The sequence below is a fragment of the Pristiophorus japonicus genome, chromosome 6 (genome assembly GCF_044704955.1).
Source record: "Pristiophorus japonicus isolate sPriJap1 chromosome 6, sPriJap1.hap1, whole genome shotgun sequence".
NCBI lineage: Eukaryota > Metazoa > Chordata > Chondrichthyes > Pristiophoridae > Pristiophorus > Pristiophorus japonicus.
In genome coordinates, this window is record NC_091982.1 from 103,367,145 (window position 1) to 103,392,105 (window position 24,961).

Here is a 24,961-nt window from a genome sequence, read left to right on the forward strand (position 1 = left end):
ACCTTTGCACCAGGTATGTAACACACCTTCCTGACTCTGCGACTGCAACAAATGCTATTGATCCCTCTCATTATCAAACACCCCAAGACTACAACCTTTCTATTTCTATTTTGCTGCCTCCACTTGGCATGCCAGCTGCTCCACGGTGCTAGGGTTAACATTCTGGCCATTCTCCCTGCAGCCTTCATCCTATCCTCACAGATAGAAACTACATTGTACCTGTTGGATAGGATCGGTGTCTGTAGGATCTCCTTCTCTACCTCCCCTAGGTTCCCCCTACCCTGCTGACTGACAGTCACACTTTCCACTTCCTGCCTTTGCAGTTTCCTCAGAGTTGTGACTGTACTCTGGAGAAAACTATCTAGAAATTCCTCCCTCTCCCTTATGTATAAGAATGCCTCCAACTCACACTTCAACTCAATAACTCTGAACTTGAGTGTTTCAAAGTAATGACATGTTCTGCAGATGTGACAATTTGGGATAGCCTCGCTGTCCACAAACGCCCACATACAGCAGTCCTGACGCACTGCCTATGCTGACATTTCTAATCTTTATTTATTTTTTCACTTTAATAATTAGCAATAACTTATTTAGCAGTAATGTAACATCTCCTTACTGCCAACAAGCACGGAGAAATAAGAAACCAACACGCTCTCCACCACAGCCAGAAAAGCCAATTCTTTTCCCCAATCATCATCTCAATGTCCTCGATGAATCGGTTTATCCCTGTGAACAATGAGAGAGAAGAGATACACAATCACTTGGTTTGCTCTGTCTTTAGGACAGCTAATTTTCTGTAGAAGTTCATCCCGCATTGAGTGTCAATAATTCACAAGTTAAATCAGAGATAGAATCACTAAGCATTTCAAACGGTATGAGTAAATTGTATCCTGTCACCATCCTAATTACCCATGAAGGTAAAATGTTTCTACAAAATCCTGAAGAACAGGTGCTCACTCTAGGACAGGCTCTTGTTTCAGATCTGTGCTGGGATGGGCAGGTTCCCTGTTATCAGAATGGAGAGGATAGACTATCAATGTCAGTCCTCTGTCCTGAGCTGAAGAATAGTAAATCAATCACAAGAGGTCAGAAGAAACATCATGAACACCTGTCCAGTTGTTCCAGTTGCCTGAATCATTTGGGAGAAACTGGTAACTGACTGGGTCAAGTGACAAACAGCTGTTCAACTCGGGGTGAAGATGTTTGGACAACATCCCTCAACAATCTCCCCCCAAAAAAACAAGGGGGCACCAGAATAGGTCTTGGAGTGTGCCTCCCCTTTAATCAGGGGGCATTTGTTTAAAGTTTGCAACAAAATAGTTGTTTGGATAACATCCCTCAAAAAAATCCCCAAACCCAAAAAAACAAGGGGGCACTTGAAAAGTTTTTGGAATGTGCCCCCCCCCCTTTAATCAGGGGCACTTGATTAAAGTTTACAACTCAAAATAGTTGTTTGAACAACATCCCTCAAAAAAAAGGGGGCACTTGAAAAGTTTTTGGAATGTGCCCCCCCCCCGCCCTTTAATCAGGGGGCACTTGATTACTGATATGCAACAAAATAGTTATACTTACCATAGATCCAGCTGAGACCGATGAGTTCCAGCAGAACTGATATAATGAGTCCCCATCCAACACAGAAATGATCAATTAAATGCATCCAGTAAATCCCAGCCTAAAATTTAAATGGAAAATTAGGAAGTGTGGAGCTTGAGAAAACCCCAACATACTAATATTCAAGATAAGGGATTGCTTGGATATGAAAAATTTATGTTTTTACTCAAGTACAATCCTAACTTGACTATTTTGTCAGGCTCTATATTTAGTAATAGCAGATGGGGAAATGTCAGTCAATCCCACACCATCACTGCACAATATTAAATAAATGGAAAAACAACAGGACAACACACAATGGCCTTCTTTATAACATAATACTGTGAAATTTCTGACTTCATAGCGTTATAACCAGCACTACATGTGGAGGCATGGCAAACTATTAAAGGACAACATACCTGTGTTACATTTACAAGGCTAAGGAAATAAAATAACAAGCAAATGCCAGTTGTCAGATAAAGGCGCTTTGATCGCAGAAACTGAGGGAACCGGTCCAGCAGGATTGTTATAATTTTTTCTGATGAAATAAAAATTGTTACATGAGATCAGTAATTAATTACTAATTTACACAGTCCCAGAGAAACCCACCACTGGATAGACCAAAGCCCTGCAGACCAAGGAAGCAGATGAGGACAGCTTCCTCAATCCATGAGTCTACTCTCTGAAACATTGAAGAGTTGTGATCAGGCTGTCAGTACTTTACAAGATTAGAAGCAGAATAATACCACAAGGCTTGCTTCTGCTTAAGGCGTGTTTGCACCAGGAACACAGGAATCTGATGATCCAGAATCTGTTATTGGGGAGAGTGACTGAGAATTGCACAAATGTATGCTGACCAGAGAGAGCCAACATGGATTTGTAACATGTAAGACATGTCTAACTAACCGGGTGTTGACGTGATGAGATTTCTGCCCAGTGCTCTGAATGTCAAAGTGTTGAATTTTTTGAGGGGGTCACTAACATGGGAAATAAGGGTATATCAATGGATGTAATTTATCTGGACTTCTGGAAGACATTCAATAAGATTTTACTCAAGAAACTGTTTGGAAAAATGGAAGCACATGGAATTGGAGGCAATCTTTTAATATGGGTAGGGAATCGGTTAGGAGGTAGAAGACAGAGAGTGGGGATCATGGTATGTACTCCAATTGGCAGGATGTGACTAGCGGTCCTCCAGGAATCCGTACAAGGCCTCAACTTTTCACTATATTTATCAATGACTTAGATGAAGGAATAGAGAACTTTATATCCAGGTTTGCTGACAACACTAAGTTAGGTGCCATAGGTTAAAGTTAATTTGCCACTTCACTGCCCAGTCTACAAGTTTTCTAATGTCGTCTTGTATTATGTTGCATTCTGCCTCAGTGTTAGCTACACCCCAAGTTTACAAATTTTGATATTGAGTTACTTGTTCCTCAGTCCAAATCATTAAAGTACATTATGAACAGTGGTCCTAGCATTGATTCTTGTGGAACACCACTTTCTACCTTCCTCCAATCTGAATAACTACACTTTAACCCTATTCTCGGCTTTAAAAAATTTTAGCCAATATGCTATCCATCCAGTTATTTGTTCCCTATCTCCACATGCCCTAACCTTTTTCATAAGCCTATAGTGTAGTGCCTTATCAAAGGCCTTTTGAAAATTCAAGAATATAACATCTACTGCATTACCATTGTCCACTCTTTCCACTCGAATGCAAAGAATTCTATCAACAGGTTCGTTAAGTATGACTTAGTATTTCGGAATCCACATTGACTTTTTTTTGTTATATTTGCTGTCGCTGGATGCTCTTCTATCACTTCTTTTAAGATAGATTCCAGTATCTTTCCTATCACGGACATTAGCTGACTGGTCTATAGTTCCCAGGTTTTGTTCTTGTAGATAGGCACTAGCCCCTCTTCCATGGAACTTTTGTATATAAACTGGTGCCTCTGCTATCTCTTGCCTAGTTTTCTTGAGTATGCATGGGCATCCAGACCTGGGGTTTTATTCTGAGTTTTGCTAGTTTGTCAATTATTTTTTCCCTTTCTCTCCCGACTGTTAATTTTTTTAAGCTCATCCTCTAGTGAAGTATCTAATTCGTTACCTTCTTTAGTAAAAACTGAGGTGAAGTTATTCAATACTGCTGCCATTTCTCTGTCATTACCTGTGAGTTTAGCTTGCTCATCCTTTAGTTATTTATGTGTCCATAAAACATTTATTTATTTTTATATTCCTTGATCATTTGATTTTGTAATTTTTCTTTGCTTTCCTGATTTTTTTTTAACTTCTCTCCTAAGTTCTTTATATTCCCATTGGTCTTCTCCTTTAGTATCTAAATACTTAATGTACGCCCTTTTCTTCAGATTCAATTTCCCCTTTAGTTCTTTATTCATTCACAGTGCCCCACATTTAGCTTGCTTGTTTTTTGACTGTTAGTGGAATACATTTCACTTGAACTATTGATTACCCTTTTAAAGATTTCCCACTGTTTTTCTGACCTTGTCTTTCAAGATCTTCTCCCTATTTATCTTCTTTAGTTCCACCATAATTTCCTCATAATTTGCTCTTTCAATCTATTACCTTAGTCTTTGTCCTACTTATGTCATTCTTTGTCCTAATCTGGAACCATACGATGTTGTGATTACTACTATTAAGATGCTCTCCTACTCTTCTATCCACTCTGGTTCATTACCCATTACAAGTTCCAGCAGTGATTCTTTTCTTGTTGGACTTTAGGAACCAAAATTGCCCCCCTTCTTAAGGTCAATTACCGCCTCTAAGGCCTTTTCGGCCGGGGGCAGGCAGATGGACCAATACATCAGAAATTGTCCACGGGCCAGGATCTGCGGAGACAGGTTTCCGACCCGCCCGTGTTCCCGCTCCATCGGGCAAGTGCCGACCCCTTACTGCCGGCGGTGACCCCTTTCTACACCGCGAGGGAAATTGCCCCGCTGAAGCGGAGGGGCTACCACTCGGTGCCCATGACAACTTTTCCCGGCGGGAAGCTGCCAGTGGCTGGGCGCAATGCCGCCCTTAAAGGGGAGAGTCCCCCACCGTGGGCGCCATTTTATTTTACTTGTCGGCCTGACTCTGAAGTGGGCCTGACAATTGCAGCCACGGGTTCAGCCAATAGGCAGCCCGGCACAACCTCTTGGGTATCGGGCCGCTGGCCTGGCCGAAACCCTCCCTGGTGGCCCAGTGAGTGCCACTAAAGTGGCTGCAGAGCAGACAGCGGCCCTCCCCTTTAACTGAAGAGGAGGGACGTTGCTACATGTCAGCGTGATGTGCCACGTCTGTGTCGTTCTGCTGTCATCAGTGTCGTGCTGTCATGCTCGGCGCGGAGCTGATGACACTGTCCGCCTTCCGCCCCACTCCCAACCCACTTCCACCGCACAGCCACCCCAAACCCGCACGGACAAATAAATAAAATGAAAGAGACCATTTTTTTGCTAATCTTCGCCCCATGGATTGGTGTAAAGAATAATAATTGATTTTGAAATATGCGCCCTGTTTGGGGTGGTAGGCAATTTCGGCTCCTTTATGTACTGAGTGAGAAAGGAGTCCTTTATACACAGAAAAACTCAATTCCCTTTTCTTCTTTCACTACTTATTCTTGCCAGTTTATTTGGGGTCACTTGAATTCTCCCATGATTATTCTTCTATGTCTAACACTCACTTTATAAATTTGCCTCTGATGTTGGTGCGTCTGTCCTCCCAGGGGATTTGCAGGATCTTGCGGAGACATCATCGGTGATATATCTCCAGCGACTTGATGTGTCTTCTGTAAGTCGTCCATGCCTCTGATCCATACAGGAGGGCAGGTATTACTACATCCCTGTAGACCATGAGCTTGGTGGTAGGTTTGAGAGCCTGGTTTTCGAACACTCTTTTCCTCAGATGGCCGAAGGCTGCACTGGCACACTGGAGGCGATGTTGAATCTCCGCATCAATGTCTGCCTTTGTTGACAAGAGGTTCCCGAGGTATGGGAAGTGGTCCACGTTGTTGAGGGCTGTGCCGTGAATCTTGATGACTGGGGGGCAGTGCTGTGCGGAGAGGACAGGCTGGTGGAGGATCTTTGTCTTACAGATGTTAAGCGTAAGGCCCATGCTTTCATGTGCCTCGGTGAATACATCGACTATATCCTGGAGTTCAGCCTCAGAATGTGCGCAGACGAAGGCATCATCTGCGTACTGCAGTTCAACGACAGAGGTTTGGGTGATCATGGGAGTTTTTGGGTGATCTTGCAAATCCCCTGGGAAGACAGACGCACCAACATCAATGTCCTCACCCAGGCTAACATCCCCAACATTGAAGCACTAACCACACTCGATCAGCTTCGCTGGGCAGGCCACTTAGTTCGCATGCCAGACACAAGGCTCCCAAAGCAATGGCTCTATGCGGAGCTCCTTCATGGCAAACGAGCCAAAGGCGGGCAGCGGAAACGTTATAAAGACACCCTCAAAGCCTCCCTGGTGAAGTGCGACATCACCACTGATGCCTGGGAGACCCTGGCCGAAGACCGCCCTAGGTGGAGAAAGTGCATCCGAGAGGGCTTTGAGCTCTTCGAATCTCAACGCTGCAAGCATGAAGAGGTCAGGCGCAGGCAGTGGAAGGAGTGTGTGGTAAATCAGTGCCACCCCCGCTCTTCCCTCAACGAATATCTGTCCCACCTGTGACAGGGTTTGTCGCCCTCGTATTGAACTGTTATTAGCCACCAAAGAACTCACTTTAGGAGTGGAAGCAAGTCTTCCTCGATTCTGAGGGACTGCCTAGAAACATAGAAACATAGAAAATAGGTGCAGGAGTAGGCCATTCGGCCCTTTGAGCCTGCACCACCATTCAATGAATTCATGGCTGAACATGCAACTTCAGTACCCCATTCCTGCTTTCTTGCCATACCGCTTGATCCCCCTAGTAGTAAGGACTACATCTAACTACTTTTTGAATATATTTAGTGAATTGGCCTCAACAACTTTCTGTGGTAGAGAATTCCACAGGTTCACCACTCTCTGGGTGAAGAAGTTTCTCCTCATCTTGGTCCTAAATGGCTTACCCCTTATCCTTAGACTGTGACCCCTAGTTCTGGACTTCCCCAACATTGGGAACATTCTTCCTGCATCTAACCTGTCAGAATTTTAAACGTTTCTATGAGATCCCCTCTCATTCTTCTGAACTCCAGTGAATACAAGCCTAGTTGATCCAGTCTTTCTTGATATGTCAGTCCCGCCATCCCGGGAATCAGTCTGGTGAACCTTCGCTGCACTCCCTCAATAGCAAGAATGTCCTTCCTCAGGTTAGGAGACCAAAACTGTACACAATACTCCAGGTGTGGCCTCACCAAGGCCTTGTACAACTGTAGCAACACCTCCCTGCCCCTGTACTCAAATCCCCTCGCTATGAAGGCCAATATGCCATTTGCTTTCTTAACCGCCTGCTGTACCTGCATGCCAACCTTCAATGACTGATGTACCATGACACCCAGGTCTCGTTGCACCTCCCCTTTTCCTAATCTGTCACCATTCAGATAATAGTCTGTCTCTCTGTTTTTACCACCAAAGTGGATAACCTCACACTTATCCACATTATACTTCATCTGCCATGCATTTGCCCACTCACCTAACCTATCCAAGTCACTCTGCAGCCTCATAGCATCCTCCTCGCAGCTCACACTGCCACCCAACTTAGTGTCATCCGCAAATTTGGAGATACTACATTTAATCCCCTTGTTTAAATCATTAATGTACAATGTAAACAGCTGGGGCCCCAGCACAGAACCTTGCGGTACCCCACTAGTCACTGCCTGCCATTCTGAAAAGTACCCATTTACTCCTACTCTTTGCTTCCTGTCTGACAACCAGTTCTCAATCCATGTCAGCACACTACCCCCAATCCCATGTGCTTTAACTTTGCACATTAATCACTTGCGTGGGACCTTGTCGAAAGCCTTCTGAAAGTCCAAATATACCACATCAACTGGTTCTCCCTTGTCCACTCTACTGGAAACATCCTCAAACAGCCTATGATGATGATGATGAAATTTGCCTACATATTTCTTCCTCTAATTCTCTACTACTATTTAGTAGTCTAAAGTATACCCCTATTAGGGTGATGTATCCCTTTAGCGCAATCCATACGAATTCTGTATCTATCTTGCTGCTAGTTACATTCTTTTCTTCTATCATTATTATGTTATCTTTAATTAGCACAGCTGCTCCATCACCCCTCTCCTTCCTAAATGGGTTATATCTGGCAATATTTTGTTGCCAATCTGTTGTAGCTGCCTGTGTGGATAAGGGCAAAGTCTGCAGGTTGGATGGGCAAACTGATCATGGCACCATGGTACAGGAGGTCATTCAAGTGGAGGGAGTGAAAAGGAATGTTGTAATGATAGGGGACAGTAAGTATAATCAGGGTATAGACACTGTTCTCTGTAGCCGCAACCGAGAGTTCCGAAAGCTGCATTGCCTGCCCAATGCCAGGGTTAAGGATATCTCCTCACAGCTGGAGAAGAACATGGAGTGGGAGGGCAAGGATCCAGTTGTCGTGATCCACGTAGGAGCTGATGACATAGGTAGCACTAGGAATGAGGTTCTGTTGTGAGAGTTCGAGGCGCGAGGGTCAAAATTAAAACACAGAACCTTACAGGTCATAATCTCCCGAAGAGATTGGGACGGGCTCTATTTAAACCGGGCTGGAACCAGTGCCCTGGCGAATCAAATAACAAGGATGGTAGATAGGGCTTTAAGTTAATGAAGGAGGGATGGGAGGATTCAGGAAAGGTTAAATTCAAAAGCAGCAAGAGAAATGTCAAGGCTGTAGAACAGAGTAGTGATTTGAGTAAAAATAAGCAGAGTGGGTCAGGCGGGGACAGAGAGCTTAACAAAGGGCATTAGTGACTAAAGTGACATCAGGAAAAATAGAAAAATGTTAAAGCTAAAGGCACTGGGCTAAAAATGTGGTTGCGTAGCTCGAATTGGCTCGAAAATGATGTCTGAGCCTCACGTGCATACTTTTGAGGCAGGCCGCTTCTTGATGCGTGCACACCTTTGGTAAGGGTGTTGGCGTGGCACTGAGAGAGTGCACCGTAAGTTTGCAGAGTAGGCAGATCGTGACGTCAATCAGCAGGAAACCCTGACGTAATGCCAGCGCTGCCATTTTCGATCTCAATGCTGGAGCTAACCCTCTCTTAACCTCACACAGCTGAGCATGCGTTCAACAGTGTAATAGAGAGCTCCACCTCGTGGACTATTGCTCCCCCTAGTGGACTACTGTGGTAATGCAACTGCTACTGTAAATACAATAAAAGTCACATGATGTATTGGAGCCATCTTGTAAGGTCTGTGTGTTAGTGATGTCGTAAGAATAGATCACAAACAGCAGTAAGGACACCCCGCCAGTGCTGTTGCTGAGTTTGTAAAAGTGTTTGATGCTTTCCAGACTTTTTTAAAGTTGCCTAAAATCTACAAAGAGTGGTGTAGCACATGATCAAGGTATTGATTTCCAAGGGGTTTGCTCAGACCAGTTGCTCCCAGACATGGTGCAGTAATTTGTATCCCCCTTGACCTACAGCATAACAGGGAGAATGAGCAGAGGCGAACAGAGCAGGACAAGCTGCTAGAAGAGGCAGGAGGACGAGGGGGCGAAGGGCTCTCAGCAGGAGGCCATATCCATCCAGAGCTTTCAGGAGCAATTCTCCTACTCAACCTCAGTGAGGAACAGTGCATGCAACGTTTCTGTTTTACTAAGGAGGTGCTCACTGAAATCTGCCAGGGTGAGAACGGCATTGCCAATGGCTGTAAAGGTGACCGTGGCCTTGAATTTCTTCATGTTGGGTTGCTTCCAGACTGGAGCAGGCGACACTTGTAACAACTCCCAATTCACCGTCTCCTGTATAAGGGAGGTGAGTGAGTGAGGCTCTGTATGCAAAGAGAGCTGAATTACATTTCATTCTCACTTGCCAGATAGAAGCAGGCAGAGTGAGCACACAGCCTCGCCAGGATAGCAGGCTTCCCCAGAGTGCAGGGTAACGTTGACTGTACATATGTCGCATGTGAACTCAGAGTTGTACTGCAACCGGAAGGGATTTCACTCCCTCAATGTCCAGCTGCTGTGTGACCATACTCAGAGCATCATGCAGGTCAATGCTTGGTATCCTGGCAGCAGTCAGGATGTCTTCAAATGCTGTACCATCAGCATTTGAGCCACCACAACAAACCAGAGGGTGGCTACTGGACAACAAGAGTTATCCAGGAACCAAATGGCTCATGATTCCGATGCGCAACCCACGCACACATGGGCAGCACACCTACAGTAAAAGCCATGCTGCCACGTGGAATCTAATAAAGCATTCCAGTGGCATCCTTAAACAACGCTTCTGCTTCCTGGACAGCTGTGGAGGAGCCCTGCTGTACTCACCAGAATATGTCTCAAGATTTGTTGTAGTCTTCTGCCTGCTGCACAACTTCACCATCCTGAGGGCACAACCTATGCCACTAGGCATATGGCAATCAGTTGAGCAGGAGGAAGCAGAAGAGGGGGAAATGGAAAGGAGAAGGCAACCCAGAAAACCCCTTTTTGCCGGGCCGTCCTTAATTGATTCAACCAACTTTGGTACCAGTGAATGTAACGCCAAAGTCCCACATCTTTTAAAAAAATTGATTCATGGGATGTGGGCACCGCTGGCAAAGCCAGCATTTATTGCCCATCCGTAATTGCCCTTGAGAAGGTGGTAATAAACCACCTTCTTGAACTGCTGCAGTCCATGTGATGAAGGTACTCCTATAGTGCTGTTAGGGAGGGAGTTGCAGGATTTTGACCCAATGACGATGAAGAAATGACGATATATTTCCAAGTTAGGATGGTATGTGACTTGGAGTAGAGCTTGGAGGTGGTGGTGTTCCCACACACCTGCTGCCTTTGTCCTACTAGGTGGTAGAAGTTGCGGGTTTGGGAAATGCAGACGAAGAAGCCTTAGCGAGTTGCTATCATGCATCTTGTAGATGGTACACACTGCAGCCATGGTGCGTCACTGGTGAAGGGATTGAATGCTTAATGTGGTGGATGGGGCGCCAATAAAGTGGGCTGTTTTGTCCTGGATGGTGCCCACATGGTCATTGGCTGTCATATGTGTGGTGTGAATGTTACCTGCCACTTATCAGCCCAAGCCTGAATGTTGTCCAGGTCTTGCTGCATGCGGCATAGATTGCTTCATGATCTAAGGAGTTGCGAATGGAACTGAACACTGCAATCATCAGCGAGCATCGCCACTTCAGACCTTAGGATGGAGGGAAGGTCATTCTTGAAGCAGCTGTAGCTGGCTGGGCCTAGGACACTGCCCTGAGGAACTCACCTTACCTTCCCTCTGGTAGTGACCATCACAGCATCCTCTTGGCCATAAAACAAACATACAAAACCAATTTTATGAATCAAACTATTAGAATAATTCATTCAAAAGTCAATTAATCACCTTTGCGAATTCCTTTAGTGCCTGTCAACACTGTGCCTTTGTCTGTCCTAGTGCTCTGACACAGTGCTATCCCAGTGGCTGCAGGGTGGCTGCTGGAAGGCTTCTGACTTTCAGTGGGGGAGATTGCAGATGGCCTTGCAGGATGCCCTCGATTAGCTCTGGGCTAAGAAGACCCGGCTTTGGACTTCACCACTTCAGCATGAACGGCAGTCTGGACTGGCTGGCTGACAGGCAAAGGGCACTGGCGGAGTGGCAGTGGTGGGAAGGTGAATACACTCATCCTGAGATAGGACATAAGGTTCGTGCTCCTAATTCTTATATTTTTATCTTCTTATGCAGCCAATGTACAGTAACTCTCCAAAATGCCTTTCCATTACTTTTACATCAGAAGTTGAATATAGGACAAAGGTTTAAAGTAATAAATACATCCATTTTACCTCATCCCTGTCCTGTTACTCTGATGTGTGGTGAGTTTTTCGGGATGTACCTCAAACTATAATTATTATCCGCAGATGCCCAGTGCAACAGTACCTGGACACAAGCAGAGAAATGTGAGGTGATACATGTAGGCAAAAATAACAGGGAAAGGAATTCTTACCTGAACAGTGAGATTCTTAATAGTGCGGGGAATAGAGAGATCTAGGAGAGCAAATACTGAGATCTTTAAAGTTGGGAGTGCAGGTTTGAAAAGGCCACGAGAATGATTCAGGGTTTTATACACTGGAGTACTGAATATATAAGCAGCAAGTGATGTGGAATTTGTACAGGACATTGGTTTTTGGAATATCATGTGTAGTTCTGGCAGCCCCACTGTAGGGAAGATATTGGCTCCATGGACAGGATATAGAGAAGATTCACCAGAATGAGACCAAGAATTACAGATTATAGAAAGACTTGAAAAATTGGGGCTTTTTGACTGGAGCAGACTGGAAATGTTAAGGGGATCTAATGGAGGTTTTTTTTTAAATTATGAAAGGAAAATAGTGAAAGATTGTTTCTACTCATTATTGAATTGATAACAAGAGGACATCGATTCAGGGTCATAATGAAAATAACTAAAGGGGAAGTTTGAAGAAAGTTTTCCATACATAGAATTTACAGCACCGAAACAGGCCATTCAGCCCAACTGGTCTGTACCAGTATTCATGCTCCACACAAGCCTCCTCCCACCCCTCTTCATCTAACCCTATCCTCCTATTCTGTTCTACTCTATTCTCCCTCATGTGCTCATATAGCTTCTTCTTAAATGCATCTATGATATTCACCTCACTATTCCATGCGGAAGAGAGTTCCACATTCTTACCACTCTTTGGGTAAAGATGTTTCTCCTGAATTCCCTATAGGATTTATTGAAGACTATCTTGTTTATGGCCCCTAATTTTGGTTTCCCACAAGTGGAAAGATCTTGGGGGTGATGTACCCACAGGGGAACAGGCGGCCCTCCAGAAAGAAAGATGTGGGACCAGATCGCTGAGGCCATCACTGCCAGCAGTGTCCCCCAGGACCAGGTTCCTGTGCCCAAAGAAGTTTCATCACCTCAGACCAGGGGTCAAGGTCAATGAATGCATCTTCAAAAGCCGTCTCCTACCAACTGCACCACTAGCCGCACACACTGCTGAATGTATGACCGCCTGTTCCGCACACACCCGCCCCCCCACCTCCCCAAATCACTCACCTACCAACAATCTCTACCAAACACAAGGCACACCTCACATTGTTAGCTTCACCTCATCCCCTTGGAGGAGACAGTGCTGGCCATTCTATGCAGGGGCATGGCTGCGCCCATGGCCAGCTGCAGGACTGAAAGAATATGAGATGCCGGTATCCTCATACATTATCCTCCTTCTCTCATCCCACTAACCCTTCATCTCACAATATCTTCTGATTTACAAGCTGCTCGAGGTGCAAGCATGCATAACTTGCTTTACCCCCTCCCCTCACCACAACCCTACCCTTGTGCCTTCCTTGTTTCAGACACCCAAGAAATCCAGCCTGGCCAGTCAGTGGTTGACCAAGAAGAGGGAGAGGAGAGTGAAGAAGAAGAAGAAGAAACACCCACACTTTAATTCACATGCTCAGCCACCAGCTCCTTGAGATTGTCCTGCAAGGCCATCTTCAGTGTCCACCACTGAAAGCCATGCTGCAGCCACTGGGGTTGCATCAGTAGGAAAGGCAATGCCACACACAAGACGGTCACTAAGACAATGCACAAGGGTGATTAGTTGCTTTTTTGACATAATATTGGATGCATATATGGATAAAGTTGAATTGGAAAGTTTGCTTTGTGGTGGGTTTTATTTCAGCATTGTGGCCAAGAAGATGCTGTGATGGTCAATAACAGAGGGAAGGTAAGGTGTGGGACTAATGTTGAAAGGGGAATTGGGGTTGTGTTCACTGGTACTACAGGCGGATGATTCTATCCCAGATATTCCGGCCAGAAAGGGGCTGTCAGGGTTTCCATCTTCCTTCCACTTCCTCCTCCCTCTGTGAGCAGCTTGTCCCCTTTGCTGCCTCTGCCCCATCTCTATGTCCTGCTCCTGCCTAAGGGGGACTGCAACTAGAGCCAAGTAGCGTTCTCAGAGGCCTTTCTTTAAGAGCAAAAGCTTTGCAAATGTCCAGCAGCACTCTCTGCGCTCCGTGCAAACTTTAACAACTTTTTAAATGTATTGCACCAAGCCCGTACTCCAATAAAATGTAAAGAAACCAGTCCAAAAGCAAAAATGTAAACTTAACTGAAAGTTGTGTGTGTCCCTTTAATAAGCACTGGCAGCAGCTCCATTGTACTGCTACACACACATTCTTCTGTACATGGTTTGGAGGTAGTGTTAAGAGTGGCAACATCCAAAATTACAGATTGTGTGTCAATTCAGATGTTGCACTCTGATTGATGTCATGATCTGGATCATTTAAACATGGGAAGTGAGTGCAGGCAACGGCATCATTGCCGACCTACCGAAAATGGCCACCGACATGTTCCGCACCAGAAGTGGGTGGAAGTGAGGCGACTGCCATTTTTTCTTCCAAATTGGTATTAACAGCCAGTGCAAGAGGCTCCAATATCACAGCCCTTCTCTATGTTTTCTACATTAGATTATGAATTGCCTCATCACAAGTAGCTTTTGCGGCAGAGACTTTACATCATTTAAAAGGGAATTGGATAAATACCTGAAAAAGAAGAATATGAAAAGATACACAGAAAGGGTGAGGAAATGTAATTGGAGCAGATAATGCAGTTAAAGAAGTAGCAGTGGAACAGCAGTAATGGGTTGAATGGCCTTCTGTCCTGCAATTTGTAAGATTTGTTTGTCTAGATAAATAACTTCAAGAGTGGAATAATGCAATTAATTCCTGCAATGAATGTGCAGGTTTAAAATTCAAACAAAAATTGTTCAAGAGCTCTTCCAAATGTTGGGGTGACTTCCTCTGAATGTTACTTTACTGCAGGTGTTAACCCATTTAAAACAAACATTTTCATGCTCCATTAAGACATGAGCAGAGAATTGGTACACAAACACATTGAGCGTTTATCCACTTACATCATCATAGAATCATAGAATGGTTACAGCACAGAAGGAGGCCATTCGGTCCGTTGAGCCTGTGCCGGCTCTCTGCCAGAGCACTTCAGATGGTCCCACTCCCCCACCCTTTCCCCATAGTGCAGATTTTGAACACCTCCATCAAATCTCCTCTCAACCTTCTCTGCTCTAAGGAGAACAACCCCAGCATCTCTAATCTAGCCCTGTAACTGAAGTCCCTCATCCTTGGAATCATTCTTGTAAATCTGTTTTGCACCCTCTCTTAAGCTTTCACATCCTTCCTAAAGTGAAATCATGTTTGACAAGTTTGCTGGAGTTCTTTGAGGATGTAACGAGCAGAGTGAATAAGGGGGAACCAGTGGATGTGATGTATTTGGATTTTCAGAAGGCATTCGATAAGGTGCCACATAAGAGGTTACTGCATAAGATAAAAGTTCACAGGGTTGAGGGTAATATATTAGCATGGATAGAGGATTAGCTAACTAGCAGAAAACAGAGAATCGGGATAAATGGGTCATTTTCCGGTTGGCAAACAGTGACTAGTGGGGTGCCGCAGGGATCGGTGCTGGGTCCTTAACTATTTACAATCTATATTAATGACTTGGATGAAGGGACCGAGTGTAATGTAGCCAAGTTTGCTGATGATAGAAAGATGTGTGGGAAAGCAAATTGTGAGGAGAACACAAAAAATCTGCAAAAGGATATAGACAGGCTAAGTGTGTGGGCAAAAATTTGGCAGATGGAGTATAAGGTGGGAAAATGTGAGGTTATCCACTTTGGCAAAAATATTAGAAAAGCAAATTATAATTTAAATGGAGAAAAATTGCTAAGTGCTGCAGTACAGAGAGATTGGGGTCCTTGTGCATGAAACACAAAAAGCTAGGATGCAGGTGCAGCAAGTAATCAGGAAGGCAAATGGAATGTTGGCCTTTATTGCAAGGGGGATAGAGTATAAAAGCATAGAGGTCCTACTACAACTGTACAGGGTACTGGTGAGGGCACACCTGGAGTACTGCGTACAGTTTTGGTCTCCGTATTTAAGGAACGATATACTTGCATTGGAGGCTGTTCAGAGAAGGTTCACTAAGTTGATTCCAGAGAAGAGGGCGTTGACTTATGAGGATAGGTTGAGTAGGTTGGGCCTTTACACATTGGAGTTCAGAAGAATGAGAGGTGATCTTATTGAAACTTATAAGATACTGAGGGGGGCTCGACAAGTGGGATAGAGGATATTTCCACTCATAGGGGAAACTAAAACTAGGGGACATAGTCTTAGAATAATTTCTTCTCTCAGAGGGTTGTAAATCTATGGAATTCTCTGCCCCAGAGAGCTGTGGAGGCTGGGTCATTTAATATATTTAAGGCGGAGATATACAGATTTTTGAGCGATAATGGAATAAAGGGTTATGTGGAGTGGGCAGCGAAGTGGAGCTGAGTCCATGATCAGATCAGCCATGATCTTATTGAATGACGGATCAGGCTCGAGGGGCCAAATGGCCTACTCCTGCTCCTATTTCTTATGCTCTTATGTTCTTATGTGCGGTATCCAGAATTGGACACAATACTCCAGTAGAGGTCAAACCAGTGTTTTATAAAGATTATAACTTCCTTGCTTTTGTACTCAACGCTTCTAGTTATGATGCTCAGTATCCTGTTTACTTATTTTAGCCACTTTCTCAACCAACAGTAATTTCTCATTTTATATAATAAACCTAATACTTTACATAACTTCCTTTTACAAAAGTGGAAAGAGATAGATTAAATTAATAATAATGCTCTCACCTATATTTGCAAACTGAGTGTCGAGTCCCAGAGTGAGCAGCATGAAGAAAAATAAAATGGACCATAAAGGTGCCCACGGCAACTGTGCAAGAGCTTCTGGATAGGCAATGAAAGCCAAACCGAAACCTAAACAGTGGATACAATGATATGGTGCAATTAATGGTGCTTAGAAGAGCGAGTAAAGATTCCGCTACTCTGCCCCAACAATGTAATTCAGCCCCACCCTCAGAAGAGGTTGCACCTGTGTGATATTTTCTCATAGCAGCCATCCAGGGGCCTCTGAGTGATGTCGCCAATGGTGCACGATTAACCAGCGCTTGTTCATTGCTTTGCAAGCAGAACGTTAAATTGGTACTGTATGCTCTTTTACACGATTTGTGTGCGCAGCCAGCGCTACCCGCGTGTTCATTGGCTGCACACGTCAGCAGGAGGCCGATATTGCAAGTGGCTTGGGCTACCTAAAGGCAACCTGCACCTCTTAAAGGGGAGGTGCATTTTAAGGCGCTAATCTTGGGATGGTTCCAATACCGCCTGAAAAAAGTTTGCATCTTTGTCTAGAAATTTCGGCAAACAATGAGGATCCATTATCGATGGCATTAAATCAGGCATTACACAACGGTGTTTGTGTGCGGGAGCCAAAAATTGCGGCATTTTGCATATGCGCAACCGTGTTTTTGTTTTCCCAGACACAGATGTTATTTCAGGGCATGGCGGCTTCCTCATCGCATGCGCAGATAACCCACCCAACTTCTGGCACTTCTGCAGAGATGGACACCCTCACAGTCTCCTTGAAGAAATGTAATATTCCCACCAACACCTGGGAACCTGTGGAGGAAAAGCATCCAGGAAGGTGTTGAACATCTCGAATCTCTTCGCCGAGAGCAAGCTGAAGCCAAACGACAACAGCGGAAGGAGAGTGTGGCAACACAGGCACCCCACCCACCCGTTCCTTCCACCACCGTTTGTCCCACCTGTGACAGAGATTGTCGGTCCTGCATTGGACTCATCAATCATCTGAGAATTCATTTCTAGTGTGGAAGCAAGTCATCCTCGACTCCGAAGGATTGCCTATGATAATGGTGGCACATAGCATGACCAGTATTAGCTGCATCCCTCAGCTTCCTCCATTCAAGTAAACTATTACCAGCTGGTAACGTGCGGCTCTTGCTCCGGCAGCACATGAATGCGGCTTCCCCCGAGGATGGGGTGGCTGTGCAATCAGGATCTCGCCAGGCTCCTCTTCATCATCCTCCTCCACCGCCATAGTTGCCCGGGAACTCAGACGTTTTGACATTGACATCGCCGCCCGAAGCGAGACCCGGCGGGCAGAAGAAGGCCAGTTGAAGGAACATGGTGGAGGTTACACCTTCTTCTGGAAAGGGAAACCAGAGGCAGAAGGCCGCCTTCATGGAGTCGGCTTTGCCGTCAAGAATGAGCTGGTCGACTGCCTCAAAGACTCCCCCTGTGGGGTCAACAAACGCCTCATGACTCTCCGTATCATCCTATCTCGGAACCAATGTGCCACAGTCATCAGTGCGTACGCCCCCACACTTGATGCAATGGATGAGGCTAAAGAGGGTTTTTATTCCAACCTCGAGACATCCTTGTCCCCTGTCCCCACGGACGACAAATTGATCCTCCTGGGTGATTTTAATGCCAGGGATGGCAAAGACACAGCCCTCTGGGGAGGCGTGATTGGCAGAGAGGGGGTAGGGAAAGCCAATTCCAGCGGTACCCTACTCCTGACAAAATGCCGAGAACATGAACTCCTCATTACCAATATCCTGTTCCACAAGAGGGACAAATACAAGGTATCATGGCAACACCCTCGCTCCAAACACTGGCACCTGCTTGACTATGTCATCGTCTGAGCCAGTGATCGCAAGGATGTGCGCATCACCTGCACTATGTCAGGAGCTGACGACTGCTGGACGGACCACCGCCTAATCCGATCCATTATCAACATTAACATTGCCCCAAAGCAGGGGGGACAGCAGAAGCAGTTCCGCAAAAAAGTTAATGTGGGGCACTTAGAGATCCAGCTAAGAGAGCCCTATACAGCCAGTACCTCACTGCCAATCTGGCGTGCCTTGATAACCCTGAGATGCTGAATCCCCATAGCGCTTGGTCTGCCCTCCAGGCCTCTATAATCAGTGTCCGTCAAGAGACACTTGGTTACTCAACCAGAAAACATCAGGACTGGTTTGATGAAAATGATCAGGAGATCGAAGAACTAATAGATCGCAAGCGCAAAGCATTTCTGAGCCTCAAGCAACAGCCCAACTCGGAGCTGCAAAACAACATTACAGACAGCTCAAGCCTCAGGTTCAACAAAAAACTTGAGACCTAAAGAACAGGTGGTGGATGGAGAAAGTACAGGAGATACAACAACTGGCCGACAGCCACGATATGCGAGGATTCTTTACTGTAGTCAAGGCCACCTACGTTCCAAACTCCCAAGGCCTCACCCCACTCCTGGCCAAGAATGGGGAAACACTCATCAAGGACACCGAGGCTGTCAGGGCTCGATGGAAGGAGAACTTGGAAGATCTCAGAATCAAGACTCTGCCTTTGACTCGAGTGTTCTCAATTCCATCCCGCAGCATGCGACCCGCCACCAACTCAGTGAAACTCCAATGTTGCACGAGGTAGGCAAAGCCATAAAACAGCTTAAGAATAACAAGGCTACGGGTGCGGATGGAATCCCTGCTGAGGCATTAAAATATGGCGGAGAGTCGCTGTTGGCGCGGATACATGACCTCATCTCTCTCATCTAGAGGGAGGAGAGCATGCCGGGAGATCTCAGAGATGCAGTGATTGTGACCATTTTTAAAAAGGGGGACAAGTCCGACTGAGGCAACTACAGAGGAATCTCCCTGCTTTCAGCCACTGGGAAAGTTGTCGCTCGAGTTCTCCTCAATCGTCTTCTCCCTGTGGCCGAGGAACTCCCACCGGAACCACAATGCGGATTTTGTCTCCTACGGGGCACAACAGACATGATCTTTGCAGCGCGACAGTTGCAGGAAAAATGCAGGGAGCAACGCCAGCCCTTATGGCCTTTTTCGATCTTACAAAGGCCTTTGACACTGTCAACTGTGATGGTCTATGGAGTGTCTTCCTCCGTTTCAGATGGTCTACAGGATGGTAGTAATACCCGCCCTCCTGTAATGGTCTGAGGCATGGACGATGTACAGAAGGCACCTCAAGTCGCTGCAGATATATCACCAACGATGTCTCCGCAAGATCCTGCAAATCTCCTGGGAGGACAGGAGTACCAACATCAGTCTCCTTGACCAAGCTAACATCCCCAGTATTGAAGCACTGACCACACTGGATCAGCTTCGCTGGGCAGGCCACATAATATGCATGCCAGAGACAAGACTCCCTAAGCAAATGCTTTATGCGGAGCTCCTTCATGGTAAACGAGCCAAAGGAGGACAGCGGAAACGTTATTAGGATACCCTCAAAGCCTCCTTGGTAAAGTGCGACATCGCCACTGACACCTGGGAGACCCTGGCCGCAGATCGCCCGAGGTGGAGAAAGTCCATTCGGGAGGGCGTTGAGCTCTTTGAGGCATGACACAAGGAGCATGAAGGGGCCAGGCGCAGGCAGCAGAAGGAGCGCGCGGCAAACCAGCCCTACCAACCCCTTCCCCCGACGAATGTCTGTCCCATCTGTAACAGGGTCTGTGGCTCTCGTATCAGACTGTTCAGCCATCAAAGAACTCACTTTGGGAGTGGAAGCAAGTCCTCCTCGATTCCTAGGGACTGCCTATGACGATGAGGCTCCTCTTCATCATCCTCCTCATCCTCCTGTGGTGGGCCTGCAATCCCCACTGTCAATGCCTGGCTCCTCATGATAGCCAAGTTGTGCAACATGCAGCACACCACAATGAATTCGGTGTTGAGGGGAGTATTGAAGGCTGCCTCCAGAGCAGTCCAGGCATCGTAAAAGCTGCTTGAGCATCCGAATTGCCTGTTTGATGATGTTGTGGGTGGCTGCATGACTCTCATTGTAGCTGCTCGGCTTCTGTAGTGGGATTGCGAAGGGGGATCATGAGCCAGGCGACTCGGCTGCATCCTTTGTCCCTGATCAGGCAGCCCTGCCCTTCCCTTTATTGCTGAAACATTTGTGAGACAATGCTCTCGCGCAAGATGAAAGCATCATGTGCGCTCTCTGGATAGCGGGCATTCACTGCGAGGATGCGCTGCATGTGGTCGCACACCAGCTGTACATTTAGGGAGTGGTATCCTTTTCAGTTTCTGCATTGTCGAATAGTGCTCGCAAGGCGATGTGTGCAGCCAATGGCTCCTTGAACCCTCAAGAAGCCCGCTATTCTGCCAAACCAACATGCCCTCTCATTCTGGCTGTCCCTGCTCATTGGGAACTTTATCAAATTCATTCTTTGGGCGTACAGAGCCTTTGTGACATGACGAAAGCAGCAATGTGCAGCATATTCAGAGATGCTGCATATGACCCCTGCTGCTGCCTGGAAAGAACCGGAGGCATACAAGGCCAGGGCCACAGTCACCTTCACTGTCTTGGGCAGCGCAGTCCTGTTGGCGCTAGAACACTGTAGGTCTGCCTGTAGGAGCTGGCATATCTCTGTCAGCACTTCCTTTGGGAAGCGCAGCCTTCTCACACACTGCTCCTCAGAGAGCTGGTGGTATGAGTGTTATGGGGTAAGGCCTCCTCCCCAGACATCTTCGGCGTCTCCTCACACATGGCCCGACATGGCCAGCAGCCCTTCTTCCTAGCTTGATTTTGCCTGGCAATAGCAACCATCATGATATGCTGGCGAACTAGTAATGCCCCATTAAATTCTCTCACTGACCTTGTAAGGACACTGTAATGGCGGATAAAAATGCCATTTGCAAGTCGGAGCTTCATGCAGCGGGCGTGCGCAACCATTGCAGTCAATATGAGCTGCGATGTAGGATCCTCATCCCACCACTTAAATACACCGCTAATACTGCTTGCTGCACCCTGGGAATGACATTTTTTTCCAGACGTTTCCTGGGCGGACGTTAAATGAGGCATAAGGGTCAAATTTTCCACCTGGGGCACCATCACAGCGTTGCACGACGATTTACGTCATGATCTCAGTCAAACTGGAGGGCAGGGTGGTAAGTTTTTGCACTGCCGCAAAACAGGAGCCTAATTTACCAGCCGGGCGCTAAAACCTGGATGCCCGGCGTAACGGCCAGAAATACCATTTATCGCCCTCCAGGGCGCAAACAGAGGCACCTCAGTGACCTCACTTATACAGCAGTTCACTGCTAACTACGAGATGTTGATTATATCTCTAGCAGCAACCTGGAAGGAACCAGGCTCATAAAAGTTAATAGCTTTGGGCAATACTGTCCTTGCCCTGTTTTGAGGTTACAGTTGTGACTACAGCAGTTGGTAGATTTCATGACCTCTTTAGTTTGTTTTTATTCATTCCTGGGATGTGGGCATCGCTGGCAAGGCCAGCATTTATCGCCCATCCCTAATCTCTTAAAAAGGTGGTGGTGAGCCGCCTTCTTGAACCACTGCAGTCCTTGTGGTGAAGGTACTCCCACAGTGTTGTTATGGAGGGAGTTCCAGGATTTTGACCCAGCGACGATGAAGGAACGGCGATATAATTCCAAGTCAGGATGCTGTGTAACTTGACGGGGGATTTGCAGGTGATGGTGTTCCTATACACCTGCTGCCCTTGTCCTTCTAGCTGGTAGAGGTTGCGGGTTTGTGTGGTGCTGCCGAAGAAGCCTTGGTGAGTTGCTGCAGTGCATCTTGTAGATGATACACACTGCAGCCAAGGTGCATTGGTGTTGGAGGGAGTGAATGTTGAAGGTGGTGTATGGGATGCCAATCAAGCAGGTTGCTTTGTCCTGAATGGTGTGCAGCTTCTTGAGTGTTGTTGGAGCTGCGCTCATCCAGGCAAGTGGAGAGTATCCCATCACACTCCTGACGTGCCTTGTAAATGGTGGAAAGGCTTTGGGGAGTCAGAAGATGAGACACTCGGGGCAGAATACCTGCTCGTGTTGTTGGTCCAGTTAAGTTTCTGTTCAATGGTGACCCCCAGGATGTTCATGATGGGGAATTTGGCAATGGTAATAACATTGAATGTCATGGACGTTGGTTAGACTCTTGTTTGTTGGAGATAGTCATTGCCTGGCACTTGTGTGGCGCAAATGTTACTTGCCATTCATCAGCCCAAGCCTGAATGTTGTCCAGGTCTTGCTGCATGTGGGCATGGACTGCTTCATTATCTGAGGAATTGTGAATGGCACTGAACACTGCAGTCATCAGGAAACATCCCCACTTCTGACCTTATGATGGAGGGAAGGTCATTGATGAAAGAGCTGAACTGGTTGGGCCTAGGACACTGCCCTGCAGGAATTCCTGCAGCGATGTCCTGGGGCTGAGATGATTGACTTCCAACAACCACAACCATCTTCCTTTGTGCTACGTATGACTCCAGCCAGTGGATCATTTTCCCCTGATTCCCATTGACTTCAGTTTTACTAGAGCTCCTTGATGCCACACTCGGTTAAATGCTGCTTGATGTCAAGGGCACTCACTCTCACCTCACCTCTGGAATTCATCTCTTTATTCCATGTTTGGACCAAGGCTGTAATGAGCTGGAGCCGAGTGGTCCTGGCAGAACCCAAATTTTGCAACAGTGAGCAGGTTATTGGTGAGTATGTGTTGCTTGATAGCATTGTCGACGACACCTTCCATCACTTTGCTGATAATTGAGAGTAGACTGATGGGGCGTTAATTGGATGGATTGTATGTTTCCTGCTTTTTATGGACAGGACATGCCTGGGCAGTGTTCTACATTGTTGGATAGATGCCAGTGTTGTAGCTGTACTGGAAGTGAAGATGTCTCAAACATTGGTCCTCATTGAAGTCGAGGTAAGAAGATTGTTCCCTAAAGAACATGGGCGGATATGACTTCCTGCTGAGAGCCCTTCTCCTCATCTCTCTTCTAGTAGCTTGTCCTGCTATGCAAGTCCTCTCTTCATTCTCCCAGTCATGCTCAATTCCAAGAGGAAACCCTACCAGGCCACTGTTGACAGCTGTTTTCAATTCACCTCAACAATTTTTGTATTGCTGAATGTAAATTTATATATTGGGCATTTTTTAATTTTAAAGTTTCTTAATTTTTGTGGATATTTCCCCACGGTAGTAGAAGAAAACCATGAGTTGACAAATTAACCACTTATGCTCACATTCTTTTAAACAGTGGACCATGCTTTACCAGACCACATGAATTTTGATGGTGCAGTGAGAGATCCAGAGAGATCCAGTAGTTTTAAGAATTTAACATCTTATCTCTAAACATTGGCAAACATCAATGTCACAGCATGACGATAATTTGGACTAAGCTTTCAAGTGGAGAGTATCCCATCACACTCCTGACGTGCCTTGTAAATGGTGGAAAGGCTTTGGGGAGTCAGAAGATGAGACACTCAGGGCAGAATACCGAGCCTCTGACCTGCTCTTGTTGTTGGTCCAATTAAGTTTCTGTTCAATGGTGACCCCCAGGATGCTCATGACGATAATTTGGACTAAGATTTTGCCTTTCAAGAGCTTAGCCTTAACCCATTCAGGGTAATTTGTTATCTCACGAGACAGAGTGCTACCTCCAAAAGAAATTTCAAGTGCTTCTGTCTCTAAATGTAAAACCATCAAGCCGGGGCATCATTTCTTTCTGAAATTGGAACTGATGAGCTGCCGTTTCAAGCACTCAAGAAAGGAAAATTTACTTGAAGTTGATTCTCAAATTTTCATGAAAAAAAAAGAGGAATACAGTCTAGGTGGTTCCTACCCAATGCTGTGTGCCATGGAAGAACATTTGTGGGGAAATAAAATTGAACTTTGACAAGTCCCGTCAGTCCAACAATGCTGGCCTTCAGATTTGGGAACATTTAGAAATGATAAAAATGGACTCTCTCAATATATTGGGAAATACAAGGTCATCTAAAATAAACAAACAAAATGTATTAATAACTTTAACATTTAATCTATGTTTATCATTAATATTTTATTGGATAGTAAAGCTCCCCCAGCCTTATGAGATGAAATGGTAATTACCAACTCAGTAATGTCCCCAGGGAGGCTCCCCTAAGCCCCTGGCCCACCAAACCATGGTCGCGGGTGCATGTAGACTATGCGGGCCCATTCATGGGCAAAATGTTCCTCGTAGTCGTCGATGCATTTTCAAAGTGGATCGAATGCACCATTTTAAACTCGAGCACCACCTCCACCACTGTGGAGAGCCTTAGAACCATGTTTGCACGGAATTCCTGACATATTGGTCAGTGATAATGATCTGTGCTTCACCAGCACAGAATTCCAAGATTTTATAGTCGACCACGGCATAAATCACGCTAAGACGGCACCGTTCAAACCGGCCACCGAAGTTCTGCCACAAAGTCGGGTATGCTCTGGCCCACACAGCGTCTGTAATTGTAGAACCTGTGTCTGGCCATGTGTCGGATGCTCGCTGGCTTCAGGTGGTCTGTTACCAGTGTGCTCAACTCTTCAAACGACTTGCTTGCTGGTTTCTCGGGTGTCAGCAGGTCCTTC

At 46.0% G+C, this 24,961-nt stretch overlaps 1 protein-coding gene across 1 annotated transcript in view; it reads right to left on the reverse strand.

Annotated features, from left to right (window-relative positions):
- LOC139265196 (sodium- and chloride-dependent neutral and basic amino acid transporter B(0+)-like) overlaps positions 1-24,961 on the reverse strand; it is a 95,832-nt gene that overhangs the window by 9,304 nt on the left and 61,567 nt on the right. Inside the window, exons 9-12 of the mRNA XM_070882122.1 lie at positions 16,382-16,507; positions 2,010-2,128; positions 1,573-1,672; positions 617-726 (exon numbers count right to left, since the gene is read on the reverse strand). Of these exons, the coding sequence (XP_070738223.1) occupies positions 617-726; positions 1,573-1,672; positions 2,010-2,128; positions 16,382-16,507 (455 nt within the window). The remainder of the gene's footprint in view (positions 1-616; positions 727-1,572; positions 1,673-2,009; positions 2,129-16,381; positions 16,508-24,961) is intronic.